This window comes from Aythya marila, assembly GCF_965140915.1.
Source record: "Aythya marila genome assembly, chromosome: 4".
Classification (NCBI taxonomy): Eukaryota; Metazoa; Chordata; class Aves; order Anseriformes; family Anatidae; genus Aythya; species Aythya marila.
In genome coordinates, this window is record NC_139045.1 from 32628034 (window position 1) to 32640311 (window position 12278).

The 12278-nt window shown below is 39.3% G+C and overlaps 1 protein-coding gene across 1 annotated transcript in view; it reads left to right on the forward strand.

Moving 5' to 3' along the window:
* The window catches only part of GATB (glutamyl-tRNA amidotransferase subunit B), a 43777-nt gene that overhangs the window by 15817 nt on the left and 15682 nt on the right, over positions 1 to 12278 (forward strand). Inside the window, exons 4-9 of the mRNA XM_082759448.1 lie at positions 2680 to 2878; positions 3956 to 4078; positions 7458 to 7571; positions 8524 to 8608; positions 9005 to 9049; positions 11155 to 11344. Of these exons, the coding sequence (XP_082615574.1) occupies positions 2680 to 2878; positions 3956 to 4078; positions 7458 to 7571; positions 8524 to 8608; positions 9005 to 9049; positions 11155 to 11344 (756 nt within the window). The remainder of the gene's footprint in view (positions 1 to 2679; positions 2879 to 3955; positions 4079 to 7457; positions 7572 to 8523; positions 8609 to 9004; positions 9050 to 11154; positions 11345 to 12278) is intronic.

A 12278-nucleotide genomic window follows, 5' to 3' on the forward strand; every position in this document is an offset into this window, starting at 1 on the left:
TGCTTAAAGAGCTAAAAATATTTAATTTGCCTTTAAAAATTTCTCAGTCAGTAGTTCCAATAAATTAAAAAAAAATATGACTGAGTCTTTTCAGTGTGGTTTGTTGGTAGCTTTCGTATTTGTTAGAAATTGTCAGTGGAAGTCAAATACATTTTGCCACACTTGATATGGAAATACTGAAATCAGTAAGGGCCTAACTTCTGTCATTACAACAGGGCGCAGAAGTGTTTGAATCTTTTCTTTGTCTATTTTGGTAAATAGAAATTTATATTTCTTTCTTTCTTTCTAATTTTAAATACTTTTTTTTCCTGTCAGCTTATTTGCTCTGATTTTTCAGTTTAATTTGTCAAAGGGAGGAACACTAGCTTTAATTTCTCTCATTTGTGGCTGAACATCTGCTGACTGCATAAGAAGAAAAAAAATGTTTTTATTTTATCTGAGAAAGATCAGGCATGTTAGCTTATCCTCTCTTTAGGTGAGGTATCCCAGACATCAAGAGAGGCAGAGAAAGAGATTTCTCAGGTCCCAAATCAAAGTACAGATGTGCTGTATTATTAACCAGGCTATCTTCTCTCCCAGTGTTTGTTCAGGTATTGAAAATATTTTGAAGTTACACATAACACATTGAAATACATTTGTTTCTCACTTTGGAAAGGGAAAGATTTTATAGTTTTCTGTTGGACACCTGGATCTCAGAAGAGATTTGTATCCTGTTTTCTTTTTTATTGGGAATGTGCAACTCTTAGGTTCACTTCTGTGAAGTTGACATAATTGCTGATTTTGTTTTTGGGGATAACTTTGCTAATATTTGTGAGTCATTAAGAGAGGCCCTTTTGCTGGGAGTTTTGTAATGAGCTACTGGGAATATGAAACACATCCTTATCACGTTGAATTATCAATGCTTTTTTTTTTTTTTTTTACTTGTAGAACTATTTTAGAACCCATTTCCTGACATGAAGAAGAAAAAAGTGAAATAGCAAGAAATAAACACAACTTTCAAAATTCCTTTATACATACTAAAGAAGCACCAAAACATCACAGATCTGTTTCCACGTCACCTTTGGTGCTTCTGCCGTTAAACTGAAAAGAATCTCATAGTCTTGTGTTTTCTCCTGCTATCAGTCCTATCAGTCTCCTGTATAGAAACTATATGAAAGAATGTTGTCAAGTAAAAGAAACCTCAGCTATGTGTTTAGAGGAGAAAGGTGAGGCAGAAGAAAGAGTGTACAGCATCATGTGGGCTGCCATTGTCAGTGAACGTGAATTATAGGATCCTCTTGTAAAATATGGATGGAAATTTGGTGAAGGAGATGCTGATTTTATTAGCCTGAAACACGTAATTCTTTTTTTCTAGTGACTGACTTCTGTAGTTTAAAGCGCTGACATTAAACTGCCCAACCTGCGTTTCACAGTGAAGCAGTCTAGCCAGGAACTCTGTAATAAGATGCGGAGTTTAGGCTAATGAGCTGTACAGAACAGATAAAATAAATCCTGCTCTTAGGGTCTTTTGACAATGGGATTATTGTTACTCATGAGCGTAGGGCTTTGGATAGGAAATGGGATTCTTGTTATTTATTGTCACTCAGCATTCCAGGCTTTAAAAAAAATCATTTTAATGAGAAGTTTTAAGAGATGGGAAGAGCTGTCTGGTTAGCATAGTCTGAAAAGAGTCTATTATTTTATGTTTCTTGTAGTGATTATGGCTAGAAGGTCGTGCTCTTTATTGCATATATAAACTGAGCTATTCACGGTGCCAGACCATTGTCCTGTATCCCAACGCGCTGTCACCATCTCTAAACTTTACAGTAAGCCCTTCCTCCCTACAAGATACGCAAATGCTTCTCCCAGAAAACTGGCAGGCTTTTTTAAAATTCTCACCAGTGGGGGCATGAGCAGGCTAGCAAGGAGGAAGGGATAGGGGCCCTATCTCAACAGAGTAATTGATTCAAGTCTGTATTTTTACATCAGAGCAGTGATTACAAGCCCTTGTCACTGGCAGCCCCTTCTCTGGCTAGAAGCTGCCCCTTTGCATGGAGTCCCGAGTATGAGGTGGTATTTATCAGCTGTGTGCCTCATTGGGGGTTGCAGTGTCTAGCTTGTAAATTGCTGTGTTAATGAAACTGGACTTTCTCCTTTTCTTCATATTTTTTTTCCTGCCACCTCCCTCCCCACCACACTAATGAGTCAGTTACTGAACTGGCAGAGAGGGATATTCAGCTTGGGGATGGAGGTACAGTTACTGTCTTCAGACAAGATTTAACATGATCACAGAACCACAAGCATGGAAGAACCTCTTCTGGTCCATTTTCTGCCCCAAGGCAGTATCAGTGAAATTGATGTAATCTTTAGCAAGTGGTTGAGTAGTTGGTTATTGATTATTTCTGCATTAGTATAGTATTGCATTCTTGCCTGTATTGAGGAGCACTCTTACTTTTTCCCAGATCTCCAGCTTCTCACAGTTACTTCAAATTCTAGTCCCCTTCTCTAGCTTCCCTCCTCTCCAGATAAGCAGAATAATTTGTGTTTTTGCCTGTTTACGTGTACCTTCATCTTTTACAGGTCACTATGGAAGCTGTTGCATAGTCAGTTTAATATTCTTAGTCTAGAGTACTTGCATTTGGTAATGCTGCTGTTTTGCATAAAATGAATGTTTTGAGTATAAAGCTATTTTTTTGACAGGCTGGCTATCAAATCACTCAGCAAAGAGTTCCTATTGCGGTGAATGGGAGTCTGTCATACAGTCTCTGCATAGATAACAAAATGAGCCAGATGGTGACCAAAACTGTGAGGATTAAGCAAATTCAGTTGGAGCAAGACAGTGGAAAGAGTCTCCATGATGATTCAAGGAGCCAAACTCTTGTTGACTTGAATAGGGCTGGTAAGCCTGGACTATTTTCTTATTTTTCTCCTTCTTTCTGTATAAGATGAGTCTTTAAAAGTAAATGGGTGACAAGTAACAAGTGAAAAGTAAAAACAACCTGGTATGTCTCTCCTCAAAAATAAAAACAGATCAAAATGCACATTACACTTGAAGCAGGGGAAGGCTTGCATTTTTTAATGGCTAGCAAGCCTTTCCTATTGCAGTTGGTTGATGGCATATTGCAATAGCAAATTAGAAATCTGTTGGCTCCAATTCTTCAAAACTGTGTATGTCAGTAACATACAGCCACGCAGCTGCTTAAGCTCTTGCTACTATAGGCATTGTTTAAAAATTATAATAATAAATAAAAAAATCCCAGACCTGTAGTAAATCAAGTTTGTATGTAGGAGTAGTTGCTAGAATTTGACATTGCATGAGTCAGAGATTTCTTTTAATTATTAGCTTTGAAAAAATGTAGATTTTCTCTTAAAGCATTGAAATTATAAACTGAATGAACCAACTTAATGCAAAATAGAAGACAGCAATCAGGATGGCCTAGCGTAACAGGGATGTGGTGCTCCAGTATCCTGGAGTTAAGGGCTGTGGCTGCTCATATTCTTTGAAAGCCAGATACTGAAAATAAAAACTAGACTACATCTGTTTGCAGTTCTGTCTGTTCCAAGATTAGTTTAAGATCAATAAATTTGAGTCTGCAGTCAGATTGGCTTTAAACTGGAGTTCTCCTAGAGGAAGGCAGAAGAGGAATGTGTGTGTCTGTTCTGCAAGTCATCAGAGGGTGGAGGACAGCCTGCAGTTTGCCTGCTCCTTTAAAAAAATAGGAGGAAAAGTTTTTATAGGAGTCTGCAGCTGGGTCCATTGTGACAGTCACTAAATAATACATGATTTTTATGTTTGCTTTTGTTTGTTTTGTTATGTTTTCTTTTGGGGGCATTGTTGTTTTCTGGGGTGGAGGGTTTTTTTGTGTGTGTTTTTCTTGAAAAAGGCCCAAGTGCTTTCATGTGTTTAGCCAGTTCCACTCTAATATGCCGAGATCAAAAGCTATTGTTGGAAATCTCTTGTCTCTTCCCCTGGTAGGAGTCGGCCTCATGGAGGTTGTCATGGAGCCTGATATGTGCTGTGGGGAAGAAGCAGCTGCAGCAGTCAGAGAGCTTCAACTTATTCTTCAAACACTTGGGAGCAGCCAGGCAATCATGGCAGGTACAGAAGGGGGAAGGGCATGTTCTCTTGTCACCAGTAATTCTCTGTGTTTGCAGGAGTTTTGCAGCTTCTGGTTCTTTTGCTCTGCAGTTGCTTATAACACGTAGCTTTTTCTAGCTGTTGTTTTTACAATCCTCAGAGCCTGCCCTAATGTCTCCCATGCTTCAGGTGTCCTTATGGGCCTGCCTTCCTCTGCAGAGCTTTGCAGTGTTAGATTTTATATTGACTCACACATTACTTTTACAGGATAAGCCTAGGCAGGAAAGAGTGTCCCCAGGGTTCTTGTGTTTCTCCCTGTCTGCCCTCATGTTGCTTGCCACAGAGCTGCAGCACAGAGGCAATGCAGTAAGGACTAGCTGTGGAATATGGCTGTTCCCTTAGTTCCCACAAAGTAGCAGGAGTATGGATCATCCTCTAAGTTGCATGTCAGGTCTCAGCTGGTCATAAAATCGGTGTAAGCAGTAAACTTATGCAGGTGTCTTGGGTGAACCAACAAGATTTTAGCTTTTACCCCACCTGATTGTTTCACACACTGTCTGTCCCTCCCCACACCCTTCTGGCATTGTGCTCGCTAGGTCTCAACTTGTCTTCCCGCTAGGGAGATCACTGCTGATCGGGGGATGCTGGGCAGAAATTTGTGGTGGTTCGTGCTGTGCAGCAGGCTTGCAGGGAACAGTTGCAGGCATTAGCAGCCGAGGTCCCGAGGTATCCTCTGGCATTCATCCCCACACATCAATCTGATCTTCAGGATTCTCCTCTACCTCCAGGATTTCTCCAGCAGAGATCACTACAATCTTTCTGAGACCACATCCTCTTGAGAATCCCTCATTTTGGCACCAGCTCTTCTGTCTGGAACTCTAAAGCCCCAATTTTTCTAGTCTGAATAGTTGTGCAGAAGCGCAGCATGTCTTCAGCCTCCTAACTGGTTGTTCTCTCTCATGTCCCTTTCTAAATTTGAGACATACCATTTTTGCTCAGTCCTAATGTTACCAAAATTTACAGCCAGTCCATGGTTACAGCTAGCAAACAGCAGGCTTCTGTGTGAGAGTTTTAAAAAGTGCAATTTGGGGCATTCATTCCCCCCAGCACATACACTCATTTATCTGTTGCCTGTTAGTGTTCACAATTTAAGCTTTTTTTTTTCCTCTCTCTTTTTTTTTTTTTCCCTGTGATAATTGGCCTCACTGATCTGGCAACAAAATCAGGTCATAGTATAAATGGGTCCATCACCTAGAGAACTGAGCCAGAATGGTCCAAGTATTACCAAAGACTTAGGGGATCTAAGAAATGTTAGCTACTGATTCAAATCTAATTTAATGTAGGGGGAAATAATAATTGCTAGACATTCCTTATGTTACATAGTGCCTTGCGCTGCCTACATCTTCTCTCTGAATCTTCTCTCACAAGTGCGGTACCCATCAGGTGGGGCACGGTGTTTTGTTATTAAGCATCCAGTTTTCAAAGGCCGTCATGGACATATATATATATACACCATCATTTATCACTTCTGAATTTGACCCGAATATTGCCACTGGAATTGCACTGTGGTATCTTTTACTGCATTGAGATTTCTGACTGTAAAGGCAGAGTCCAGTGCTGGGAATATTTTTCCTGCAATATAATTCACTTTAAAAGCATTTGATTTTTATTTTTTTTTTTTTTTTTTTGCCGGTGGCATTTTTAAGGGCTTGCTACTATGGTTTTCCCTTGTCATAGAATAGTAATTCATAATTACCATTGCTATAAATCATAATTACTTGCTTTCAAATAAGGTCTTTACATTCTCATACTTTACCTTCATTCTGCTTCTGTGTTCAGTGAAGACAAGTGCCCAGTTTTATTCACTGTTACTTCATTAACAATAGACAAGTGAAAAGATAATTTCATTGCAAAAAGAAAGGAAAAGAAGCTGAGCTTAAAGTGGGCTTAAAGGGAAAAAGCTGTTTTAAGAACATTTAGGGTCTGGATCTCCTTTCACTTATGCCTGATTAACTTCATTGTCACATCACATTGACACCTACATCCAAGTAGAAGCAGGTTGTGTCTCAAAATGAAGTAAGGACAGGACAAGAATATTCTTCTTCTGTAACAAGGATTCATTTCACCCCAATGAGGAAGCACATGCAAAACACCTCTCTTGAAAGAGATGTTGGGTCATTCCAGCACTTTTATTCTTAATATGTGCTCGGCAAAGGCTCTTTGAAGACAGAGAAAATGAATGAACTATCATCCAGCCTACTTTTACAAAATGTACCAAATCCTCTCTAGTCAATTTACGTCTCTTGACCAGAATGGATTCTGAGCCATAGACTTCTCAGGTTTGACTCTGAGCTATTTTGTATTTCCTTTATTATTAATACTGTATCTAAACCTCAAGTGGTTTTTGCTTTTTGTTTTGTTTTGTTTTTTTGGTTGGTTGGTTTTGCTTTGTTTTGTTTTTCTTTTTATCTGTATTAAAATTTAAAAACCAAAGATGAAGGCCATAGACATTCACTGTGCAATATGGGAAAAAATGTTAAGTCATTATAATATAACCTTTCCTGTTTGTTTTTTTCCCACCAGTTGAATAACTATGGCAAACCTTCTCTTCTTAGAAGTGATGTCTTTAGGGGAGAAAACTTAGAAAGATGAAAGTCCTATTTACTTGAAGTTGAGTCATCAAAGATCTCTGAGAACATTAGCCCATTTTGGACTAAAATTGTACGATGCTTTTATATGTAACTTTGTATTCAGTTTCAGTGTTTCTGGCAGGTAGGGAAATCTGGGGAGGGAAAAGATTGCAGTTTCTTGAAGGAGAGGAAGAAAATTACAAAAAATCCACCACTTCTGACATTTTGTCTTTGGGCTGCAGACTTCCAAGGACACCTAAGTAAATCTGTTCAACGTAACTGCAAGTTCTTGTGTTCCACGCTAGAGTAGTATATATCCATCAAGTTGTAATTCCAAAGTTTTGGTGCTGTTTTTAGTGGAATGGAACTCACAGTCTACTGCTTTAAACTGCTTGTATAATTCTGCCCTTTATTTAAGAGCTGTGAGTCAGAAGCTCTTTTTGCTGTACTGATCTAGATGACCTGCCCTGCATTGTGCCATACAGTTTTCTTGGAGAGGAATTATTAGCAATAATACTAAAAAAAAAATAAAATACATATATATAAAATTGTATTCTCGGAAAATTATGAATGATTGGAGGCAGAAGCTTAAAATGGAATCACAAACAGAAAGCTATTATGAGGTGGTTGTTACCCATTTCTGATCATACGGAAGTCGGCTATTAATGTTCTACATGTAACATGCAGTTTATTAATGCATGCCAAGTTCGTTTGTTTTTGACTCTAGGTTACAGGGCAGACTATTCTGTTGATGAAGTTTCCTTTTACAGAGGGTCAGCTGAGAGTGGATGCCAATGTTTCTGTGCATCATCCTGGAGAGCCTTACGGAGTGAGGACGGAGGTGAAGAATATCAATAGCATACGATTCCTGGCAAAAGCAATAGGTAAATGGTTCCTTTGTTACTGGAGCATTGTAGATATTTTAGGAGGTCTCAGTAAATGAAATATGCCAAGCTCCAGAGTACACTAATCGGCCTTAAATGCCTTGACTAGCTTTGTCTGGGCATCCCATCCATGTGTCTTGCCCCTGGTGCAGGAGTCCCATTTAAGCCCGGGCTGGGGCCTTCAGACTTTGCCTAAGCAATGTCACAGGTGTGTGAGTTTCCAGTCCTGTCTCCTGATGGACCTTGGACCCGTGCTGTAGTCTTGTTCCCAGTCCTGTGGCTGGCCTCATCTCCTGCTGCTTCTGACTGAACTCCCTGGATGGACCCTGGACCCAGCTCACCCCCGTCACAGTGACCGAGACGCTGCCAGTGGACCTATGGGGCACTCTGGGGATAGCAGCCGTGTTAGTCTGCAGTTTTAACTTTTATCCCTCTGCCTGTAAGAAGAACAAAGCAGATGATTCAGTGCTTAGAGTGTTTGGCTCTGAAATATGTTAGCAGTAGCTCCGTGTCGTCCAGTGTAGATGATTGCTTTCCACTGAGTACAGTAGATGGTGTGTGTGAAGTTCAGATGCAGCTTGGGTATGAGCAAGAAAAGATGATCGTTACATCCCCAAAATAAAACTGGCAAGGGCGATATGAGAATTCTTGTTCTAAATACTCTACTGGGTGAGAGGAAGGTCACTAGGAATGTATGGCTTGGCTGCAGTGCCTGGGAGAAAATGTTTTCTACTTGAAGGAAATGAAAGAAGATGAGGAAAACATGCAAGGAAAGAAACAGTGCTAGAGAGAAAGGCAGTGACTAATAATTCTGTCTGTAACTACTGCTGTTGATTTCATTAAGGTTAAATCAACAAACTTTTCCATTATTGCATAGCAGTGAAATAGCAGAATGTATAAAAGCTAATAGTGCAGTATAACAAGCTTATTTTTTTTCTTTTGTTTCTGTCAGACTATGAAATACAGAGGCAAATTGAAGAACTGGAAAATGGAGGAACAATTCTGAATGAAACAAGAGCCTTTGATTCCAAGCTTGGGTGAGTTTTTATTTTGGAGGAATATCAGGAATAATACATTTAGAGTGCTAGGGATACCCAGTGAACTGATCAGGGGAGATAGCATGGTAATGCTCAACTTCTTTCTTCTAAAGTCAAAATTCACAAGCATAGTTTCATTGCAGGTAGTAATTAATTCCTCATAAAGCTGAGGCTTTAACACAATCTGTTGATAAAAACAAGCAAACAAACAAAAAAAACACCCCTGTGTGTTACATCAAGCAGTGTCAGGGAGTTCACACACATTTTCTTTGAAGTGGCTTTAAGAAGTTCTCCTGATCTTCACAAGGTGATGTTTTGTTTTGTTTTGTTTTTTTCCAGAAAACTGATTCTGTGTTGTACCACTTCTCACATCTTACCTGTTGTGTTTTATTTTAGGTGCACTGTACCAATGAGAGACAAAGAAGGAATGCAGGATTATCGGTATTTTTTTTTCAATAAATTAATGTTTCAAGAACTGAAAACTTATTTAATATGCTAAGCGTAGTCAATGTAATGAGTCTGTAAAGTTAGTATGGCGAGTGTAGACCTTCCACTGGAAGGGAAAGAGACCTATCAAAATCAGTTTATTTCTGAGAAGTTCAGATCTAGAACTCTCTGATCTTTGCTAAATCCCATAGATCTTTCCCAAAAACTAAGCTGGATTACCTTCGCTCCAAGTGGATAAATTGAAGGTTTGCTTTGTGGCCAGTACACATGTATTATTAAGAATGTCTGACATTAAATGTAAGAATATTCTGAGTTAAGAATTGTTCCTGCTTTAAATAAATACTGAGGGAAATGATTTTCAGATAGCAGGCCCTGCCTCTTCACGCTTAAATTCTGTTTAAGACACTATTTGAAAATCCTAACTACTGCTGAAGAGTGTCAGTGTACATAGGCAGGTTTCTACCTTAAGATCTGTGTAGCCCTATTGAGGTTGTTACCCTGCTAAGTACCTCTTGCTTTCCACCAGTGTGAGATGACAGCCATCGCAGTTTGATTGCTAGCATGATTCATGTGAGCACTCTTTCATCTACTCTCGGCAAAGTCAGTGCAGCACAGTCAAGCCACAAACAGCCAGCTGGGAAGGATCGAGCTGGAGGGTGAGGGACTAAGGCATGACTCCTGGCAGGAAGCAGTGCTGCTGGGAGCTGGGGCAGCACTGCAAAGCAGCAGCATAACCTCTGCGTGCCCTAGCACAGGAGGTAATCACAGTAGTGTCTGGATGAGATGATCAGACAATGCTGCTGGTTATGCAGCTCAGTGATTACTGAGGGCTTTGGGCTCCTCTTCTCCTGCTCTGTGCCTGCCTGCATCCTCCCCTGCCTAGGGTCTTCTTAATGCTGATCCACCCAGGAGTTCCCTGGCTTTGCATCCTAGGACAGTCTTCCTGTTACTGCCAGAGTTCACTTCTTGGCTGGAAAATTGTAGTTCTGCAGGAGAATTTTCAGAGCTTCTTAGCTCTGCCCTATCTGTATTCCTGTTAAACCTGCATATATTCTCATTGAAGCACAGCAAGGATTTTGAAAATATCCCACAAAGTTTAAATTAAATCTGCTTTTCCAATTAGCATTTGTAGAAATGCAGCAGAAATGGCAGTGATCATTTAAGAATTCCTTAATGTGGTAGGGGCTGGCTTATTTAACAAGACTAATAACACAACTAATTTAACAAGAATAAGAACAAATGCAAAAGAAAATTCACGCAAACCTTGGCAAAACTGGTGAGTCCAATATACTTCAAATAAAGACTGGAAAGATTACTATTAGTGCTAAGATTGTGGCCAATATTAAACTGTGTTTTCTCAGATTTTTATAATTTACTTCTTGCAAATATACATCAGATGTGAGATATGTGGTTAGGCAGATTTGAAATAAAAAATTATAGAGGTTGTCCAATGTCCTTTATTCTGAAATTTTTGAACCCCTCATTTGATCATCTAACAATGAAGTTTCTGCTTCAATTGCAGTTATTCCACTGGTTTGAAATGGCCTTCTCTTTAAGGGAGCCTTTTGTTCAGTGGTGGCACCCGGCTGAGCACAGTGACTTTGCTTTTAGAACAGCACGGGATTTCATCTAGATTTTTGAAGTTAGTATGCAAAAGGTCGCAACCTGCCCAGATCACTCCTGGCAGTTGGCTCTCAATCTGGGTTTCTTCCTGCCAGTCCACTGCAGTCTTTTTGCCCAGATCTACAATTCATGCTTGATGCCAAAAGGTTGAATACGTTGTTTCCATAGCTATCATTGTCATTGTTACTAATAATATTATTTTGAGTGCAGAAGTGTTTTAATTACTCCTTTTTAAACATTGACTTTGACAATCAGTGGCAAATACTTATAGAGAATAGGGACTTTGCAGCAGTTCAGGGACTGATCTCTTAGTACTTACCATTAGTATACCAAGTAATTATTTTTTAATGTTTTATTTTGTTAAAATAGTAGTACAATTTCCAGGTGAGCTTAAACTTGTCTTTTTTTTTTTTTTCTTGTTGCTTAGCTTTTGGACTAAAAATAATTCTAAGGAAGTTTTTCTTCATTTTCTCTAGGTTCATGCCAGAGCCAAATCTTCCTCCATTGATTCTATATGATACTAAATCTTTGCCAGCTAATGTGAACCATCAGCAAGTGGTAAATATTGATTGGATTCATGAAAGACTTCCTGACCTCCCCAGTGCGAAGAGAGCAAAGCTTGTTGAGCTGTATGGGATTCTTCCTGAACACAGCTTCACCTTAGTGGTAGGTCTATTGATCAAGTGCGAAAATAAACCTAGCAACTTCAAAGCTCCATTGTTTTTAAAAACATTTACAAATGTCATTATTAACCAGCTATCAGTTCTCATGGATTTTTTTTGGTTGGAAATTTGTCCAGTTCGTTGCCTACTTTGTACCTTGGAGCCATATGAATAGAATAGTAGGGGGAAAAGAAACCTTGCACAGAGCTACTAGAAAAAGCATTTCTCATGCAAGGTGCAGTCAAATAACTATTATTTAATATTGATCTTGTCTGTCTACACATGGACAAACTAGTGACTTACTGCCACAAATGTACAACTTCCTGCTGAGAAATCCTTGTCTGCAATTGCATGTTCTTCTTGTCTTTGGGTCTGGTATGAGTCTGGGCACGGTGTCAGTGTTTAACAAATTAATGGACATGCTTTCCTGACTGCAGATGGAAAACCCATAGTTTAAATCTTTCAGCTTCATGTGCCCCAGTTTCCATACTCTTTAGAAAAAAAAAAATTAAAAAATTGACTTAGGTAAATAAACAAAATGGCTTTACAACATCAACGTTGACCTCACAATGCAGTTTACCAGGGACATGTTGAGAAGAGGGGATGTGAAAGAAAGGATGTGCCAAATGTGGATGTAAATAATGAAAAGACAACAAAATCTCATAACTTCCAAAATTAATCTAAAGGACTTAAGGCTTCTTAAATACAAATTGCATCATCTTGTTTTGGCAATGAAAACTTTGTGGTGGGTTAGTATAGCCACCCAAGTTTAGACATTTCACATAGCCAGCTAAGCTAGGACAGGGTTCTGCTTTGGTTACCTCTGTGATTAGTGGCGACAGAAGGAAAACAACTTCATGGTAAGATTCAGAGTATAACCGTAAGTACTTTAAATTGTCCTCTGGAGGAGTTCCTTTCCTTTGGCTGTAAGTGCAGGG